This window comes from Myotis lucifugus, unplaced genomic scaffold (assembly GCF_000147115.1).
Source record: "Myotis lucifugus unplaced genomic scaffold, Myoluc2.0 scaffold_5, whole genome shotgun sequence".
Lineage (NCBI taxonomy): Eukaryota > Metazoa > Chordata > Mammalia > Chiroptera > Vespertilionidae > Myotis > Myotis lucifugus.
Window position 1 is genome coordinate 11,230,951 of NW_005871053.1, and position 20,229 is coordinate 11,251,179.

General features: G+C 43.1%; 1 protein-coding gene across 1 annotated transcript in view; it reads right to left on the reverse strand.

Moving 5' to 3' along the window:
• MYO3B (myosin IIIB) overlaps positions 1-20,229 on the reverse strand; it is a 357,063-nt gene that overhangs the window by 118,677 nt on the left and 218,157 nt on the right. Inside the window, exons 27-29 of the mRNA XM_023743517.1 lie at positions 11,726-11,837; positions 10,629-10,791; positions 9,287-9,367 (exon numbers count right to left, since the gene is read on the reverse strand). Of these exons, the coding sequence (XP_023599285.1) occupies positions 9,287-9,367; positions 10,629-10,791; positions 11,726-11,837 (356 nt within the window). The remainder of the gene's footprint in view (positions 1-9,286; positions 9,368-10,628; positions 10,792-11,725; positions 11,838-20,229) is intronic.

A 20,229-nucleotide genomic window follows, 5' to 3' on the forward strand; every position in this document is an offset into this window, starting at 1 on the left:
ATTTTGAGAAATTAAGCTTTTGCATGAAATGATGAGGAATCTTTCTAAGACAGAGAAATGAAATGAGTGGAGAAACAGTGAGATAGAGGCAGAATGACAAATAGAGACTCAGAAAGAAGTGATAGAGGGCATGACAGAGGGCCTGCTTGTTTTTCTTCTGTTTGTTCATTGTGGACCTTTTCCCTCATGGTACATTCGCTTGACCTCCCTCTACTGTTTGGTCTGTGATCAACGATCTGCTTATGCACAGCTTCATCAGAATGAAAAGAATCTACCATGATCATTGAGAAGCATGGGTCACTTCAATGCATATCCTTAGCTATATTTTATAATGATTTTGACTCTTCATTTTGCACTGGCATTTTAGAGACTCTCTTCCAATGAGTGTTGACATAATCTAGAGTGTCTGATTTATACAAACAGTTCCCCTTTGAGGGAACGCATGTTTTATAGCCGTCTGTATTGGAGATGGAAAATTTGAAGCCTCAGATTAAGTCCCATTGTTCACCATGGTAGCCCCAGCATAAAGTAGGTGCTTAACAAATAGTAGCTGAATAAGAAAATGAAAGAAATTAATTTTCTAATTTAAAATATTGTTGCCCTGCATACCTCGGGATATTCCTGCAAATGTAGTCCTGGGAAATTGCTGCAACCACCTAGCTAGTCATTGCCCAGCCCGCAACGTGCTAAAGGCACCCGCCTTTAGAGTTAGAAAGGTTAGAAGGAGGCCTTGCACTGAAAGAGGTTTAAAAGTTCAGGCAGTTTTAAACACTAAAAACCTCATTCTCTCGTCCTGCAGGGCCAGGCTTCTAAAAGAAGTTAAATAGCCTCTAAGTTGCCATCAGAAATTGTGCCCCAGGGTGCTGGAGCTTGTCTGGACCCGACGCTTGCTTTCTCCCTGGGAACCAGCATTTAAAGCAACTCCTATGGCTGGCGTCACATGAAGCGCCCAGCAGTTCCAGGTGCAGCCAGTTTAAAATGCCTGTTCACAGGCTCCTGGAAGGCGCCCTCAGCCTTGGCAGAGGCCTTGGCAGAGTCATAGCTAACACTCTGAAAAGCACTTTCCCCTGAAGGGCATCAGAAAGAGAATGGCCATCGTTTTTTATAGCGCTATTGTTTTCTTCTGAGAACATCTGTGTTGTTGAAAAGGCCAAGTTGGAGAGTAAGTAGAAGTTGATCAGAGGACAGAGAGGAAGAGAAAACAACAGTGTCCACAGCACTGAAGCAATCAATGATCATGTACTGTAAACCAATGGGCTCTTCCTGCTCCTGGGGTGCTGGTGGTTGGGGTGGGGGTGGGGGTGGGGAGGAAGAATGAAGGAAGAGCCTGCTCCTCCCTCCTCTGAGCAGACACTCTTTGAAATTCTGTTCCCAGCCCCTAGGGCTCCACTGTCACCTCCTCCAGGCATTTCCTCTGAGAGGGGCAGGCCCACCAGTTTGTCCTCATTTAAAAAATGAATCTGGAATTAGAAAGGCAGTTTTAAAGCTAGTACTTTGGAAAAGTTAAAGAATGAGACATTGTCGCTCTTTAAAAAATTCCCCACAGGTTGTTTGTTTTGATAGTATTTACTGAGGAATGGATGCATTTTTACTTGAATAAATCTAGTTATATCCACTTTCTGAAACTTGAGTTCATTTTTAAAAGTAGATTAGTAATGGAATAATATATCTGTTAATTCTTACTTAGACTATTGTACACTAATATGTACAATCTTATTTTTCTGATTTAAAAGTGTATACTTTTAATTCTTCGGTGTTTAAAGGAAAATGTTTTTCCTATGACAAAAGCCTGTTATCACCATTAACCAAAAATAAAAATACAATATGCCACTTCTCACCAAGATGGCATCCAAAGTTGCTACCCCCCTGGGACCTCTCCCCTCCCCTCTGTGTCCCCCACCCTTGTAAGGAGACTGATAAACTATACTTTGGCTTGGGATCCTCAGCTCTCCCTCCCCGAGACCCCCAGCTCTCATAAAGGCCCTCTGTTGCGGCACAGTGCTATACACATAGGAAATGTATGTGCCTGTGCCTAGGGTATGTTTTCCACTTGCTTTCTCTTCCAGCATTTGATCACTGGCTGGTGAACTGTTTGGGCCGCAGAGATCTCTAGACCACCGGCTCTTGTATTTGTAAGGCATCTGTTTATTTTGAAAATGTAAATGCGGCCTACCTCAAAGACTGACAGGCAAGAAGTGACCCACTGAGCAAGGGGAGAGGTTGCCAATCTGGAGCCCAGTCCCTCCCTCTATCACACCGAGATCACTGGCTGTCAGAACCACTTCAGCAAGCTCCAGGAATCTGAGCAAAGGGCCCACGGTTAATACAAGCAGGAGCAGCGTGTGTCCCCCTCTCTCATTCTCTCTCTCTCTCTCTCTCTCACACACACACACACACACACACACACACACACACACACACACACATTGGCCAGGCAGATCACTTCTCACCTAATTTAAAGTGATAATGAGGTCATTTACAAAAGAACTCTGAGTCTTTGAAATAGTGGCTCCTACACCAAGGGCTGCCTGGAGGAGGGCCCCATCACAGGGACACTGGCCGCTACAGTGGCAGCCGGGTCCTGGGGATGGATTCCCCAGAAAGCCCAAGAAGGTTAATGCCTGACTTTGATCTCTGTCAGGCATACCAGCAAGAATTAATTTACATTTCAGATGAAAAGGTTGACAGCATGAAAAGGCATCTTGTTTCTGGTATGTGAATGTGCCGTAATAGATCGGGAATTCTGAAAGGAAGTTCTGAGGAAGCTAAAGGGATAAGCCGTGCGGCTGCTTTTATTGGGAAGGAGATGAAAGGAAAACAAATTTCAATATGCTCTGTAGTAACATGTAGGCCAAATGCTTCCTAAATTTCAAGGGCTGCTTTTAAAAGTACATAACATATCTTAGCAACGCCATTAACAAAGACTATGTGCCAGAACTTGAAATACAAACAAGCGCGTTCCACAGAATCAAAATTTCAAATAAAATGGTTTGTTGAAAAAATAATAAATTTGAGAATAACCTTAGAACACACCAGAAAAAGGTGTACTATGACAACATCCCCAGCCACTTCCTGCAGGCTTCAAAAGTAAGAGAATCTGCCCGGCCAGCATGGCTCAGTGGTTGAATGTTGACCTATGAACCAGGAGGTCACGGTTTAATTCCTGGTCAGGGCACATGCCTAGGATGCAGCTTGATCCCCAGTGAAGGGCATGCAGGAGGCAGCTGATCAATGATTCTTATCATTGATGTTACTCTCTCTCCCATCCTCTTTGAAATCAATTATATATACATACTAGAGGCCTGGTGCATGAAATTTGTGCACTTGTGGGGGGGGGGCGGGTCCCTAAGCCCGGCCTGCACCCTCTCACAGTCTGGGAGCTCTTGGGGGATGTCCGACAAGGAGTGGGCCTAAGCCGTTGGACATCTTTAGTGCTGCCACAGAGGCAGGAGAGGTTCTCACCACCACTGCTGCACTCACCAGCCATGAGCCTGGGTTCTGGCTGAGCACTGCTCCCCTTGTGGGAGCGCACTGACCACCTGTGTTGAGCATCTGCCCCCTGGTGGTCAGTGTGCATCATAGCAACCAGTCGTTCTGCAGTTTGGTCAATTTGCATATCAGCCTTTTATTATATACTAGAGGCCCAGTGCACAAAATTTGTGCACTGGCGGGGCTGGGGGTGCGGTGGTCCCAAAGCCTGGCCTGAGCCCTCTTGCAGTCCAGGACCCCTTGAGAAATGTCCGCCTGCTGGTTTTCTTCTGACTACTTTTAAGATGTTCTCTGCCTTTTTTTTTTTTTGTAGTTTCCCTGTAATGCACCTAGGTATTAATTTTCTTTCTCCTCACAGTCCTCACAGTCCAGGACCTGTCAGGGGATGTCTGCCTGCTCACAGTCTGGTACTCCTTGGGGGATGTCTGCCTGCCGGCTTAGGATCAGGCCTAAGCCAGCAGTTGGACATCCCTCTCGCAATCTGAGATCCCTCGCTCCTTACCACCCACCTGCTCGCCCCTTACTGCTTGGGTTGCTGCTCCTTAGTAGCAGGCTCCTTACTGCTTGAATCGCTGCTCCTTAGCGCTGCTGCAGAGGTGGGAGAGGCTCCTGCCACTGCTGCTGTGCTTGCCAGCTGTGAGCCCAACTTCTGGCTGAGCAGCATTTTCGCTGTGGGAGTGTACTGATCACCAGGGGCAGCTCCTGCGTTGAGCGTCTGCCCCTGGTGATCAGTGCGCATCATAGCAACCAGTTGTTCTGGTCATTCCACCCTAACGGTCGCTTAGGCTTTTATTATATAGATGATGAAGATAACTGCTTTTGCCATGTCAGGGGCCTGTTCTACTCAGAAATGTCCTTGTTGCAGGAAGAGGAGCTTGTAATGAGAGGATTACGTTTGGGAAGAAAAGAACATGCTCCAAAGTAGAGCAGTTGGAATAATTGTTTCTCCTTTTAGATAAACACAACTGTGCTTCAAATCTGAAGATAAGGAAAACATTCTCAAGTAAAAATAAACTGCCCGTAAAATAGCAAATGTCGTTACTCTGCCCATGAATCTTTTCTGCTAACACAACACCAGCACCTCAATTCCTGTTCATGGTGTTGGCTGAAAGGCAAAGAGGCACCGTCTGCATTTGCTCTCTGGCTGCCACACTCTACTTCCAAGAAGAAGAGGTGAGATTACTGTCATCCTTGAGTCTCCGTGCCTGTCTGAGCCCCTTCAGGCTACATTCATGAAAAATCCCGAAGCCACTTGATAAGTGGGAACACTGGCTGCCAGGTTAAGGAAGGGAGATGTTTGCAAAACCTAAAAAAAAAAAAAAGGAAAGGAAAGACAGGAAGGAAGGAAGCCCCTTAAAGAAATGTGTTCTCTCTGATTCCACAAAACAAAATTATCCTTCCATGGTACCCCTCCTGCAGGTGCTGCACTGGAGAAATGTAATCATGACTGTGCTGATACCACGGTGGCAGAGACTTGACTTTGTATGCAGTGTTCACTTGGCAATAACAGAATGCAAATAGGTGTGGTAGGCAGTTAGCAGACGTGAGCAAAGCAAGGGCAACGGGCCAGGTACAGAAGGTCACCAGGGTGGTAAGCCCTGGGTGGGTGTCGAAGGGGCAAAACTGAGAAAACAAGGACCTAACCCCCAGGATGACCTTTCCTCCCTAGCATATGGCTGGTCATGCGGTTTAGACCCCTTGACCTTTCATATCGCTGGTCATGTGGTTTGGATCCTCTCTTGACTTTTCCTCCCTTGGCATATTGCTAGTCATGAGATAGAGCCCCTTGGAGGAGGAACAAGGGGCTGAAGAGTGGCCTCATGTGACTTCCAAGTGGGCCCTTGCACAGGTAAGAATTAGAAAGTATTTTCTATCAAAATTATAGTTTAGATACTAGAGGCTCAGTGCAAGAAATTCGTGCATGGAGGAGAGGGTCCCCTCAGCCCAGCTTGCACCCTCTCCAATCCAGGACCCCTTGGGGGATGTCCCTCTCACAATCCGGGACTGCTGGCTCCTAACTGCTCACCTGCCTGCCTGCCTGATCACCCCTAACTGCTCCCCCTGCCAGCCTGATCACCCCTAACCGCCTCTGCCTGCCGGCCTGATTGCCCCTAACTGCCCCTCCCCCCACCCCCCACCCCCGCCAGCCTGGTTGCCCTCAACTGCCACCCCCCGCCAGTCTGGTCACCCCCAACTGTCCCCCTGCCATCCTGGTCACCTTCATCTGTCCCCTCCTGCAGGCCTGGGTTTGGTCATCCCTCACTAACCCCCCTGCCATCCTGGTTGCCCCACACAGCCTGCTATTCAGTAGTTTGGTCATCCCTCATTAACTCCTCTGCTGGTCTTGTCACCCCTTGCAGCCTGCTGTTTGGTCATTACTGTTACTGTGATAGCGTCCTGGACAATAGCATATTCCTCTATTATTAGTATAGATTAACTCCATTTCCTTTTTATAACCTTTCATTTTGTACTCAAATCCACTCAGGCTTCCTTCCTGTAGGAGACAAAGACAGTTTTGCACCACTTCCTGGCAGGCATTTGAAACTGCCCCCACCCTTGTTGCTCCACCCTCCTCAGGTTAGACAGTCACACCAGATTGTGAAACCACACCCTTAAGCCAATCAGGGTATGGTGCAGTGACATGTCAGGGATAAAAAGGAGAATGGACTTCCCCTTCTTTGTGCTTGCCTGCCATATTCTTGCTGGGGCACTGCACTCTTCTGCAGAAGTTTCAAGCGTCTATTTTATTCCCATGACATCAGTTAAGAGCATTCCTAACACACACTACTCCCTAAGATGTTAACCCCTAGGGATAACATCTAGGCCTCAGTTGTGTTTTAGCTCCAGGCCCAGAAAATCAGCAAAAACAGATAAGTGATTCCATGGCTGACATCAGGACCAGCTGCATTGCCCAGTGTGGCTCAGTGGTTGAGTGTCAACCCATGAACCAAGAGGTCATGGTTAGATTCCCGGTCAGGGCACATGTCTGGGTTGTGGGCTCAATCCCCAATTTGGCACTGAGGTTGCTGAACCAAGGTCCAGTCTGACTCCACTGGCCTACCACCTGGTACCGTTTTGGCACCAACACAGGGAGCCAAATGGGGTACGTGCAGGAGGCACCAATGGATGATTCTCTCTCATCACTGATGTTTCTATCTCTCTTTCCCTCTCCCTTCCTCTCTGTGAAATCAATAAAAACATATTTTTAAAAAAGAAAAAAAAGATCAGCTGCATTGACAAATGACCCTCTGCCCTGGCACTAGCCAATCAGTAGAGACCATGAACCTGACACTGTTACCATAATATACTCGATATTAATGAGGGAAAAGAAGCAAAGGGTATGGGGCACAATGCCTGTTTGTTTCACCAGGAAGCTACAGCTTCACACCCCAGGGAATCGCAGCATTGTCCCTCCAAGGGGATTAATACTCCTCCTCCCCCGCCCCGCTCGGGTACCTGATTGTTTGTGTGGAAGAGGGAAGCAGGGGGAGACAAGGACATGCCCGGTAAACTCAAAATGGACCATGGAGAGGTGCTTGACTCTAGAGGCCTGTTGGTCTAACTAGGAAAGAGATCATTGGACCCACCAGAAGCCCACAAAAACTTGGAAAGTTAATTGGCTAGTTTAAAAAAGTTCCTGGTTAAAACCCCAGGAGAACAAAAAGGCTCTTTCTCTTGCTTGGGACCCACACTTGCCCTGTTGGTTCCTGTTCTCTCCTGCCCAGGAACATGTGCCCTGGGGCCTGAGACAGACTGTGTGGGCTCCCAAGGACTAGGAAGCAGAAACTGTGGGCATTGGCCTTTGCCTTGGCCCTGCAGAAGCCATGGTTGGATTTTTTCCATGGTGGATGGAGAGAGACGGGATACACCTGCAAAGCTGTGAGTAGTCTTTTGGGATCCTCCCTTGAGCCCGCCCACACTTTTCCTCACCCCTTGGCGCAGGAAGTTCTCCTTGTCTCTCTCTTTCTCCTAAGCTCCAAGAGGCCTTCTTTTGCCTCTGTAACTTGTTTCCTGAGTGCATTTTTTCTATGGGTCACTTCTGCTACCTCTGTGACTTTCTAAATAAACTTTTTCTTATAGTTTGAGTCTTGGGTCTGAATTCTTTCTTAGCCAGAACTCAAGGACTTAGCCAGAACACCAAGGTCCAGTCTGACTCCACTGGCCTACCACCTGGTACCGTTTCGGCACCAACACAGGGAGCCCTCCAAATATGATCTTCAGAGAGGGAATATTTGATTTATGATCCTACATACTGGATTCAGTGGATCAACAATATATAAGCTCAAAGTTTATATTTTAAAACATATGTTGGGCTTAGGGCCAAACTGCAAGATCAGAAGTCAGCCCAGTATCCTCTCTTAAGGGGGACCAAGTGTGTGTGTGTGTGTGTGTGTGTGTGTGTGTGTGTGTGTGTGGTGGGAGGTGGGCAAGTAAGGAACAAATGCACTTTGAATTGTCTTTCTTAAATTGCAACTAGAATCACATCCTTACTCCTGAGGCTTTGAAGTTGTAGAGCTTAGAAATCCTAGGGGATGGTGTTAAAAGTTACACACTTGCATTTAAATGACATCCTTTGCTCCCAAATATTTTGGTTTGGAATGAAGAAGTCCGGCTTCTACAGTGGCCTAAGAGAGTTCTGAGTATTCCTGGAGCCAGGTTCTGGGCAAGGACCCCCTGGAAACGGTTGTGGGCTATTTGATATAAAGGTTTGCTTCAGTCGTGGCATTATTTGAAACCCTACCCCTCTCCCTACGTCTGAGTCCACCGGACTGGCCACATTCTCATTCTGTCTCCCATGTCTTGAGTTCTGGGAGCTACTGGCATGTTGGGGCCTGTTTTTTCCAGTTCCTCAATTAGGCTTGTACAGCTTCAAATGACAGAGGAAACCCAGCCCGGTAGCCACTGTGGATACTGCCACTTGCAAAAGAGCAGAGTGACCTGGGAGCCAAGGACGGAACTGATGAGCCAGGAACCAGAGCTCACAGCGCTCAGGTAGCCATGGCCACGCTGCCACCTCGTGCTCACCCTAGGGATCCAGAAGACCACTTTAGGCACATAACGGCCTGGGGGAAGAAAACTCCGTCTGCTGGGAAAGTTCCTGAGCTGTTCCTATCTTTGTGATGCCGAGACACAGGTCTGGCATATACAGGGGAGCCTTGACTTACGAGTGTCCTAATGAGTTTTTTGAGATACCAGCTGTCTCTGGGCCAATTTTTTGCATTGAGTTGATAGAGTAATTTGAGTTAACGAGCTCCTTAACGAGCTCGGTCTCAGAACGAATTAAACTCGTAAGTCAAGGCCCCACTGTAGTCAGAGAATTCCAAGGTTGGACAGCACCTTCCTGACCTTTTTAGCCATTGCTCTCATTTCACAGATGAGGGCCATGTGCCTCCAAGAGGGGAGGGATTTGTTCTGTTGGCGGGTATGCGGAGTTAACTCTATGCAAACTGCCTGTGTCCCAGTGCTGGCTCTGCCGCTGACTAGCTGTGTGATCCTGGACACGTTACTTCACTTCTCTGCGCCTTGGTTGCCCCCTCTGTTGAAATAGAGTGAATCTAAGAGTACCTACTCAGAGCATCCTTAGGCAAGTGTGGCACACAGCAAATGCTCACAAGGGTTATTCTCATCATCGCCACACACGGGGTGTGTCAGACACAGCACAAAAAAACCCTCCCTTGAATTCTTGACGCCTATGCCAATGCTCCTGAATTATTAACCTCGCAGCTTTCCTAAACTCATATGAACTTAATCACTGAATATTTCCAAGTGGATGCTATGAAAATGATGTTTTAATTACCTGCTTCAATATGAACAGCAGACTCACTCCTTCTGTTGCTTATTTTCTTAAATTTCCTCCGAGCATCATATCCTCTCCAGGCTAAAAATATAAAACCATGTGCTAGGAATGACATTAATTTAAGCACGTGCCAGAGAATTGATATAAGCTGTTTTCCTCCAATCTATTACCCTCTCCTCCTCCCTCACTGAACAAAATCAGCAGAGATACGTGAGCAGGGATGGGGAAGGGGGCCTCTCTGTACTCTCAGCTTGGCCTCTAAGTTGCTTCTGAGGAGGAGTTATTTTCATTCAGGCAGAGTTTCCAGAACATTCTGGATTCCATGTATGCATGACTAGGGACCCCTATCCCAGGTGAGGGCGTCCCCTGTCCTTCCATCCCATGGAGGAAGCTCTGTCTTCAGGCTTTGGGGATGGGAAACAGAACCATGTGACCTGCTCCATCTTTGTTATTGGAAGGGAGGTATAAACATGAAAGTTGAAGGAAAGAATAATAAAGGGGAGAATTAAGGGGAATCATTAGCAGCACAACACTGGCATTGGGTGAGGGTAAAGATGCATGGATGCAGAGAAAGAGAAGGGGCTCGCTGCCACTGTGCTGAGTCCTTTAGTCAGAGACCTGGGGCATTAGGGCGCGCACCAGGAGCATGACTGCCTCTCTTCGGTGCTCCCCCAGACTGTCCCAGCTCTCCGTGCTGCAGAGCGAGGTCAGGAAGTCCAGAGAGAACACTATGAGAGCACCTTATGAGAGCACGAAGGAGATGCTCTGCTATGTTCAAGAGGGGCTGGGGCTCTCACAACCACTCACCAAGAGCACAGGAGTCAAATGCTGTTTGTAACATAAAGACACACACGTATGCAAAGAGGCACTGACTGGGCTGGGCATGTGACAGGGCCTCGTGATGTTCCCTCGGTTTCCAAGCCCTGTCTGGGCTAGAAAAGCCTTCTGAAGTAGCATTAGAAATTCTGACGCTGAAAACCTGTTAACAGACCTGAAGTATAAATTATGTCAGTCATCTGGGAGCTGGGGCACATGTCTGCATGTCTGTGTGATTTGGATTTTAACGTCCATCCACTTCATACTGCCTCTATCTTGCCACTCATCATAGTGTGTTGTGACAGCTTGTTTGGTTATCTGGAGGTCGGGGAGCATAGCGCTCTTGGTATTGCTATTTCCCCAGCAACTAGCATAGGATCTGGCCTGTAGGATACACTGGATAAAGATTTGCTGAGGCAAGGAAAAAAGGTAGAAGGGAAGAAAGAAGGGAAGGAGGGGAGGGAGGAAGAAAAGAAACCACTGAGAACCAGTACTTAATGAAATGCCAAGATTCAGAACCATTTACCTGACTGGATGGCAGTGGCCCCCTTCTCTCTCTTCTCTCTGACTCTTTTGTATCTCCTGGCTCCAAGCCACCCCTTGGCATATGCCTGCAGCACAACCACTCTGCCTATGACTTCTCGCAGCAGCAAATTTAACTGCTCAACATGGTAATATTTGAGGAAAACCTGAAACGAGACATTAGTTTTGGCATTATATATGGGCTTCCAAACAGATATCCACTCTATTTCAGCATGTAAATATTAAAAACATTATCTAAATAAAGTTTACAGTGACTTGATTTATGCTAATGCTATGAACTTCTTGGAAGCAAATACAATTTTACTTCTAAGGCTGAGCCAATCTGTGATTATGGATACAAACATACGATGAAGTTGATAGGGCTTTAGGAGATCCCAACTATGCTCCAAGCCTGCCTCATTTCTGCCATGAATTCCCTTTTCTCAGCTCGATCTCTAGTCTCTTTCCCCACAACCTCTACTGGAGGTGCTACCCAACAGAACTGACCCCAAGCCAACAGAAGTTCCCAGGGAGAGGGACCTAGATGACCCACAGGGATCTAATTTCTGCCAGGAGCAGGAGTGTGGCCATCAACACTTAGGCTAAGACTGGCTTTGCATGGCAATTCAGAATGGGCCATAAAAACCTGGAATCCTGCAGGGATGTGATGTTCTCCCAAGTGAAAAGCTGCATACAATGAGACTGTTCATTAGGGTATGCCATAAATAACACAAGAGTCTAATGAAAAAGCAACAAAACTATAAAAGATACTCATTATTGTCATTAATATGATTTGTGTATTTGCATGCAGTGCTGAAATAAGTAGCATTGGAAAAAAGGGACATTTTAAAATAAACTTGAAGATCTCATTCTAGAAATGCTAAGTGGCTCTCAGACGACATGCTGACCAGCGGCACACCCTCCTCCTCTGGTCCTTGAGGTCCTGGGACTCTTGACCCAAGACCAGCCAAGATCATTGTTAGGTTGGGGCCTTATCTGCTAAGCTACACAATTTACAGGGCCATTCATATCACTGACAAGAGACGCGGGTATGTAATATAGCATCACAGGTGACAATGTGAACAATAAAGAAAGAACTACCTTTGTTTTTCCAAGCACCCAGTGATCTAATCTGGACTTTTCCAAGATAGCAACACAACTTTCTTTGCTAGCAAGAGGTGTCTGATGTGCTCTGAATGCCAAGTAATAATACCTACAAAATAAAAGAGTAAGATAAAGCATTTTTAGTCTTCATTTCACTTAGTATAGTAGAATTGCTCTGGGCCTGTGGACATGCTTTGTTTTTTAATAGTAAATAATTCTTGAGCACTGATATCAATGTACTAGATAGTGAAAGATATACAACTTATGCTTATTGGCTCTTACCTACTTTCATATTTTCTGCTATGTGCATTCCCCTTTTAATATTGCTTTGTAATTCATATTGAATGCATATATGACATCTTTTGCATGAAACCCAAAGTATTAATCCTTATAGAAAGCTGAAGTTTAGATAGCTCTTCCAGTGAAAATCATCATATAAAATGTTAGCATTACTATTATAAAAATCATTTGTAAGAGGAGGGGAAATCTGCTGATTGAAATATCCAAACTAAGTACTCATCTGGGTAAGAGTTGGAAAACATAACCTCTGAATATTAAAAAAAAAGAAAATCAGTTAAACATTACATAGTAAATATTCATTACATATTTTATGAAGAAAGACCTGTACAGACTGAAAAAAATGATTTTCATAGAGATATCTATATGACCAAGATAATTAAATTTTTATTTTGTTTTACTAGTGCCACAAACTTGCCAGTGGTAACTTATTTGTTTGGTCCAAAATAATGCTCTAGTTTTCTTTCCTAGGACTTGTTGCTAAACATCAAAAGACATCTTTGAACTGTACATTTGATCAGATTGTTAGTTTTTTCTGTTGAGAACCTTTGAATAAAAAACATCTAAAATATTTTTAAATTGTAATCCTATTGTAACGATGCAAAAACTTCATTTCTTTAATCTGACCTTTTCGCCTTCTTTCCTTTGATTGAAACTGGCCTTATCCAGCCTATGAGGACCTTGCCTCACTCACCTCCCTCCCTTGCATGTCCACTCCCTTAATCATTAATCCCTCAGACAATGGGGTTCTGGTCAGCATCAAATAATCTTAGGAACAAAGCCCCAGGCATGCTGAACACAGTGACACAGTTTCAGTCAAACTAAAGATAACATCCAGGCCTCAGTTGTATTTCAGCTCTACACCCAATGGGAACGACCCCACCAATCACACCCTTGGGAAACCAGATAGTGTGATGCCATGGCTGACATCAGGACCAGATGCAATGACCAACTACCCCTATGCTAGCACCGACCATTCAATAGAGACCATGACCCTAATCATGATCCTAACCCCCTTTAGTCACTAAGATTAATGATTTCCCCCCTATATCCCAACCCCTAAGCTACCAGAGAGCCAGGTCTTACAGTATTAGCTCACCTGTGACTCTGGGTTTGGCCAGTTCACATTTGATTGGGCTTTGACACCCACAGGTGAACAAACCCCTTTAGTTTGGTGACACCATTGTATAAAGTTTGACTATGCTTTGAAAAGTCCATCTGAAGCAAACAGCAAAAGTGGCCATAGCCTAATACTGACTCTGTCTGCTGAGCCACACATCTGTCTCAAGGTGTAGAGTAGGTATGGTCTCCTGATACAATCACCAAAAACACACTTGTCTTCTTGAATTACTTATTTTAATAAACTTCCATATTTTCAGATAAAGGAGTTTCTGAGTAGATTCAAAGAACACCAACAAAAGGGTTTTCTCTCTCCTTTTCTTTATTCTTCCCATTTTAAAAAAAGATAAAACTAATATATTATCCATTTAGAAAAACTTTATCTCAGTTTTTCTTTCAAAAACTTTCAAGGATCCTTTCTCTCCTCTTTGCTGCCATCTATAATTAAATTCAACACCTTGGAAGCATAAAAAATAAACTTAATTTCCTTGTCAAAGGATTGTCCTGCCATTTCTCAGACCAAGCTGATATGTTTTTTTGGACTTGCTTTTAAATACAGAGCCATTTTTACTTATTAAAAAATCACCAAAATATTAAAAAAATGTCCCTTCCTCCTGTCAAACATTTCCATATCTGTTTATGGAAAAATAAACATATCCAATGAGCACTTGAGTCATTTAACTTTATCTTTGTGCTACAAGATTATTTTGCAAGTTAGGATATAATGCTGAATTTGCTGGAAACATTCGCATTCAGAATCCTGGGAATGTATCCAAGGCTCTGAGTCTGTGTTTTCACCTTTGAGGGGAGGCAGTGCTCTCTCAGAACCCGGAACAGCGGGCAGGCCCATGGCAGATCATTTAGCCAAGCCTAGGAGGTGTCTTGTGGAGCTAAGGGGAGGAAGGATAACCAGGGGTCAAGTTCAGGCCCATCTGGGCAGGTCATGGCATCAGCACAGACTCTTCAGTCCCTGCTTCTCCAGGACTGTAGTTTTAGTCATGGCCTCTCTCACTTGGCTTTGGCAGAAACAAAGAGACTGTCCTGGAGCACATGGGGATGGTGGGAATAGATGGCAAATCTGTATGGGGTGAATGTCTAGGGAAAGCTGAAGTACAGATAGCTTAAGGTGAAAAGATCAGTGGTAAAACCAGGACTTCTACACTTTTTCCATTAGGCCTGGCCACTTAAAACATGGGCATGCTTGGCTTTGATCAGCCCTGGCTTGCTCATGATGACTGCTCAATACTGCTGGTGGTGAAGTATTTACCGAGAACCTTACGAATCACCAGCACTCCCAGGGATATAAGAGGAATGCAAGATATGTTTCAGCTTTTGAATTAAGGATTTGTATATATTTTTATCCTCACCCGAGGATATGTTTTTATTGATTTGAGAGAGAAAGGAAGAAAGGGAGGGAGAGGGAGGGAGAAACATGGATGTGAGAGAGAAATATTGATTGATTGCCTCCCGCAGGTGCCCCAACCTCGGTATGTGCCCTAACTGGGAATCGAACTCACAACTGAGATGATGCTCCAACTAACTGAGCCACCCAGCCAAGGCTAGGATTTATACATTTTTTAGGTATCTGAAGATAATTCTTAGCAATTTATAATTTCTAAATAGGCAGAATACATCCTGAACTAACATAAATATTAGAACTTAGACTTTTAGTTCTTCAACCCAAATCTCTTAATTTAGTATGATGATAATATTCATATCTGGCTTATGATGGTAATGGATATGGGTCATGGTTCTGCAAAGAGGTGAGGGTTTCAAAAAATACTGAAGAAATGTAAGTGACAGCTCTAATAGTAACCAGGTCAGAAAAGTATAATGTGTTTCTTCCACAGATTATTTTTGGATTCTAGCAGGTACCCTGGTAAAAAATAAACAAACAAACAAACAAACAAAACACTTGGCTGAGCTCCTGTGTTCTTCAGTGTAAGGATGAAACTGAAAAGAACCAAGATAAAAGGTCTGTCAGCAAGGGGGGTCTTTTTGGGAGGCCCATTGTTGAAACAGCTTGATGAATTAAATGAGCAGGAGATATACATAACAGCAAAATCACAAGTGTAGAGGTTTGTCTGGGGTCTGGACAGTTGAGAGCATTGCAAAGATCAGTTCTGCCCTGAGCTGCCTGTTGTGAGTAAAATTTACCTTGCAGATTAGAGTCTGAGCTCTGAGTTAAGAAGACCTCTGTTTCTAACCGTCAGTAAGTTAATTTCATCTCTGTATCCAAATTCCCACAAGGGGAATGAGATCCAGATAAATGCTTTTTATGTAACTCTTTTGGAGGGAAGAGAAGGAAAATCTGGTCAAATACATTTTTTCTTAGAACACTTGCTCTGAATACAACACGTTGCGTACAATGTCAAGGAGTCACATAACTCCTGATGGTCCTCCCAAGACCTAATGAACCTTTCCTGCTTTAAAACTCTAAAGAAGGTGCTACATTTCCCAAGGTTTCATCTTATTAAAACATAAGTTATCAAAATAGTAAATATCCAGTTTAAAACTATCTCTATTAAAATATTATTTTGTTTTCTGCTTAAAATGTTTATTGTAGGATCTTCAAGAGAGAGTTTGAAAGTGTAACAGGCAAAAGAACTTTGTAGTCTTAGTAAAAGCAAGACTAGAGATACATCCTCCTGCACTTATTTTTCTTTTCTATTTTCCCACCCCTTCCTCTTTGGCAACCATCAGCTTATTCTCTGTGTCTATAAGTCTGTTTCTGTTTTGTTTATTGTTTTGTGTTTTTTGGTGTGTTTTTTTTAGATTCTACATGTAAGTGAAATATATGGTATTGTCTTTCTCTGACTTATTTCACTTAGTATAATACCCTCTGGGTCCATCCATGGTGTCACAAATAGAAAGATTTCTTTCTTTTTTTATTGCTGAGAAATTGAGAAATATTCATAGATAGAGATAGAGATAGATATATTGCATCATATTTATCCATTCAGCTATCTATGGACACATATGTTGCTTTCATCCTGCATTTAAATAATAGAACCACAAACTGGAAGGATCTATGAGTTCTAGGATATATTAATTTTCTATTGCTGTATAACAATTACTCCAAAATTAATGGCTTAAAATACCAACATTTGTCATTTTATAGTTTCGGAGGGTCAAAAATTCAGGAGCAGCCCTAGCCAATTTGGCTCAGTGGTTAGAGGGTCAGCCTGTGGATTCATGGGTTATGGGTTCAATTCTGGTCAAGGGCATGTACTTTGTTTGCAGGCTCAATCCTCGGTGCTGGTTGGGGTTGAAACAAATGCAATAAAAAATAACAAATCAGATGGACACGGGCACTGGGGTGGTGGGAGCTTGTCCTGGGCTTTCGGAGTGGTCAGGGGCAGGGGGGTCAATCAGGGGAAAGGAGACATATGTAATACTTTAAACAAAAAATAAATAAAATAGGAGAATTTTAGAACTGAAAAAAAGTCTCAGAATAAAATGACCTAAATCTCTAAAATAAATAAATAAAAAATAAATCAGAGTGGGTGGAGGTAATGAATATATTTTGGGGTGTCTTTTGGCAGACAGTCTTTAGCAACCAGGATAGAGAACAGAACTCAAGCCATGTTATATGAGGAACTGATGAAGCTGTTGGGTGCACTGAGTTTAGAAACAAAAGGAGTGTAGTCTAGTAGGGTAGGGAAAAAAGTTTTCCTTGAGCCTCTTAGGATCACTGATTGGGTCTGAAAATTAGAAGCCTGACAAAGAGAGATTTATAGGAGAAAAGCATACAAATTTGTTCAATATAAGTTATCTGTGACACAGGAGCCTTTGTAAGGAAATGGACACCAGAAGAAATGATTAAACCTGAATGTTTTCATGCTAGGTTTGATGAAGAGTAAAGAGTTATGGAAAGATCTGATGGAACAAAAAGTATGAGCTAAGTATAGTTAACTGGGGGAAACTTACAAGACTTGTCCATTCAGATTCCTCTCTGTCCCCTTTTCTTTGGAGACCAGGATGTTTGTCCTCTGGGTAGAGGGAAGCCACCCCTCACATGAGGGTTTTATGATCTGCTTCAGAAGAAGGTCAGAAAGTCCTTCCTGCACATGCCATTTCTCAAATTCCTCCGGCCTGAAATACTCAACATGCCAAGGTGTCATATTGTGGGGTAGTTTGTCCTGAACCCTGTTAGTCTCTTAAACTGTCATGTGCAGACCACCCGCATCAGATTCACCTGAAGATTTCATAAAAGATGTGGATTCCTGGGCCACACTCTAGACACAGAATCACAATCTCTGCAATGAGAGGTAGAAATCTATATTTTAATAAGCTCCTGTGCTGATTTGGATGTGCTATAGAGCTTGAGAACCATTGACTTGGGAAAACACTATAATTGACTGCCATTAAGTAGAGAAGAAAGATGATTTAGAAGAAGAAAGATTTATTCTTTAAAGCCCAGAGGATAGAACTGGGATGGATGCATAAGAGCTTCTGAAGGATGGTTTGGGTCAAGGTTAGGAGGATCATTGTTGTGATTAGACATCTAAAAATATGGAATGGCCTCCCTCAGGAGCCAAAGAATGAGTTCCTAGATCTGGAACTGTTCAGTGGTAAGTGGATTGACAAGGTCAAGAATGTTGCTGAAGCAATTCTAGTTTTAGCTAAGTAGTTGAACTGAATGACCTTTTAAGATTCTTTCCAACAATGATGCTACGCTGACTTGCCCCTTGGCCTAAAAAATTGCTTCTGTCGTTTTTAAAACTAATTTCTCTCATTAACCGAATACTGTTACTGCGACAAGTCTTGGGTTATGTCATTATACTTGGATAAGTTGGGAGACTTAAAAAAATTTGCCTAGATGGTCTGATTGGGGCTCTTGGAATCTCAACAGTGATCTTTTTCACAGTCTGTTCTCCTCAACATACACCTAGAACAGTGGCTCTGGATTGGCAGTACCAACAGCACCTGAAACTTGCACACACACACCCCTGCTGAATCAGAAACTCTGGGGGTGGGGCTCAGCAATCTGTTTTAACAGCTCTCCAGGGGATTCCTGTGCATGAACCACTGACTGAGAGAAACAGAATCCCAGGGAAGGGAAGTGACGCCTACAGTGACACAGTCTAGCTGGGAAAGAAACTGGCTCCCATGTCTCTCCATCATCTTTTCTCCTTGTTAGGTCCAAATGACCTTCGGCAGCAATTGCTTTCCCTTGGGAAGGTCAATTGTTCAAAATCCACTCTTAAGAAATTCTCAAACACATTTAATATTTTGTTGATTGAGCATTGATAAACAATTGGACACAGTGTCAATATCTGCAGTAGAGGAATGGCTAAATGAATATCACCGATTTCAATGAGGGAGTTAAAAGGAATGTATTAGAGCTATGGATTTATCTCTACTACATATTGTTAAATAGAAAAGCAAGTTGCCAAATGGTACAAAATGTGATTCAAGTTAAGCTAAAAAAGCAAGGGTTTTTTTTTTTTCGTGTGTGTGTGTGTGTGTGTGTATGTGTGTGTGTGTATGTGTATGTGTGTATTCTGAAAGGATAAAACTACCAAAAGAATAACAGTGGCTATTCTAGAGAGGGGCCATGATGAGAGCAGCATGCTGGGAAATGAAATTAGGGGTGCAGAAAGACTTTAGTCTTATAGGTAATATTTAAAAATTTTATTTAGAGGAGCCCAGCCAGGTGGCTTAGCTGGTTGGAGTGTTGTTCTGTTCACCAAAAAGTTGCAGTTTGATTCCCGGTCAGGGTGTATATGGAAGGCAACCAATTGATTTTTTTCTCTCTCTCTTTTCTTTTCTCTCTCTCTCTCTCTCTCTCTCTCTCTCTAATCAATGAACATATCCTTGGTTAAGGATTTAAAAATAAATAAATACATTTTAGAAGAAATGGTTTTCATTATTTTTTAATTAAAAGTTAATTTCAAACATTAAATAAATTGTTATAGTTTAATTACAATGGGCCCAAATCCTGGTAAAAGAATCATGTAGTTACTAATCTGATTGATATCACTTGCATCTAAGTAGAAATGCCCCCAGTTATATGGCAAAGTGTTAATCCTTTTCTAGTTTAGAATATCCCTTGAGGGACCCTCAATCTACATCAGTGACCACCCAGACTGTCTACTCAGATACCCAGGACCATTATCGGAACAATTCAATCCATATAAATAATTTTCTCCTATGTAGATAAAAGAGGGAACTAAGCTATTTTGCCTTGGACAATTTGATAATTACCCCCAATTGCCCACTTCCCTTTAGTGTGTATAAAAATCCAGATTTAGTTTATTAAGTTCTTTCTCAGATTTACCGTAAGCCCCTTTATTTTAATTTTTCCCCTTCATGTTTGGCCTTCAGTAAAGACAGAACAGCTGGCCACCATCTGCTACCAAAAAAAGAAAAAAGCCATTATATACTTAGGAAGACCTCTAAATTTGGGCTTTGGAATCAGAAGTCACAGTATATTATCCTGATATCTTTTCTTTTCTTTTTTAATTCTGACCTTTTATTACGATCTATATTAAATAGTGAAAGTCCTGAAAGTCCTGAGGTCATAAATTCTTTCTAATTCTACAGCACCCCGCACACACAATAGGCACTTAATAAATATTTCTGATGCTGATGCCTGCTCAGAAGCTTTAGGGAGGCCTTGGAAAGAAAAAAAGCACTGGGAATTAGAGATTGAGGTTGAGTGTATTCACAAATTAATTGATAATAAAAAGTTAAACATTAAACTGATTATTCTGTTTTACAACTGACAAAATTATTAATGTATATTTTTTCTGAATGAATTCTACAGCTTGATTTCTCAATTAATATTGGATTTGTTTAACTGTCTCATTTATTTATTTTGGGGATGGGCTTTGAAATCAAACTCATTTCCTATCCTGACTCAACCACAAACTGTCTGTGTGACTTTAAGCCAGTTTCCTCCTGTATTAAACTGGAATAATTTCGTTGATTTGAGGGCCATTCCCACTGCTAAGTGAGTTGATACTGTAAAGCACTAGCATGAAGCCTGCCATAAGTAAGTGGCCGATAAACGCCCCTCTCCCTTCTTTCCTTCCTTTTTTGACAAAAATCTATTTTTCTTTTCTCTAACCAAATGTATA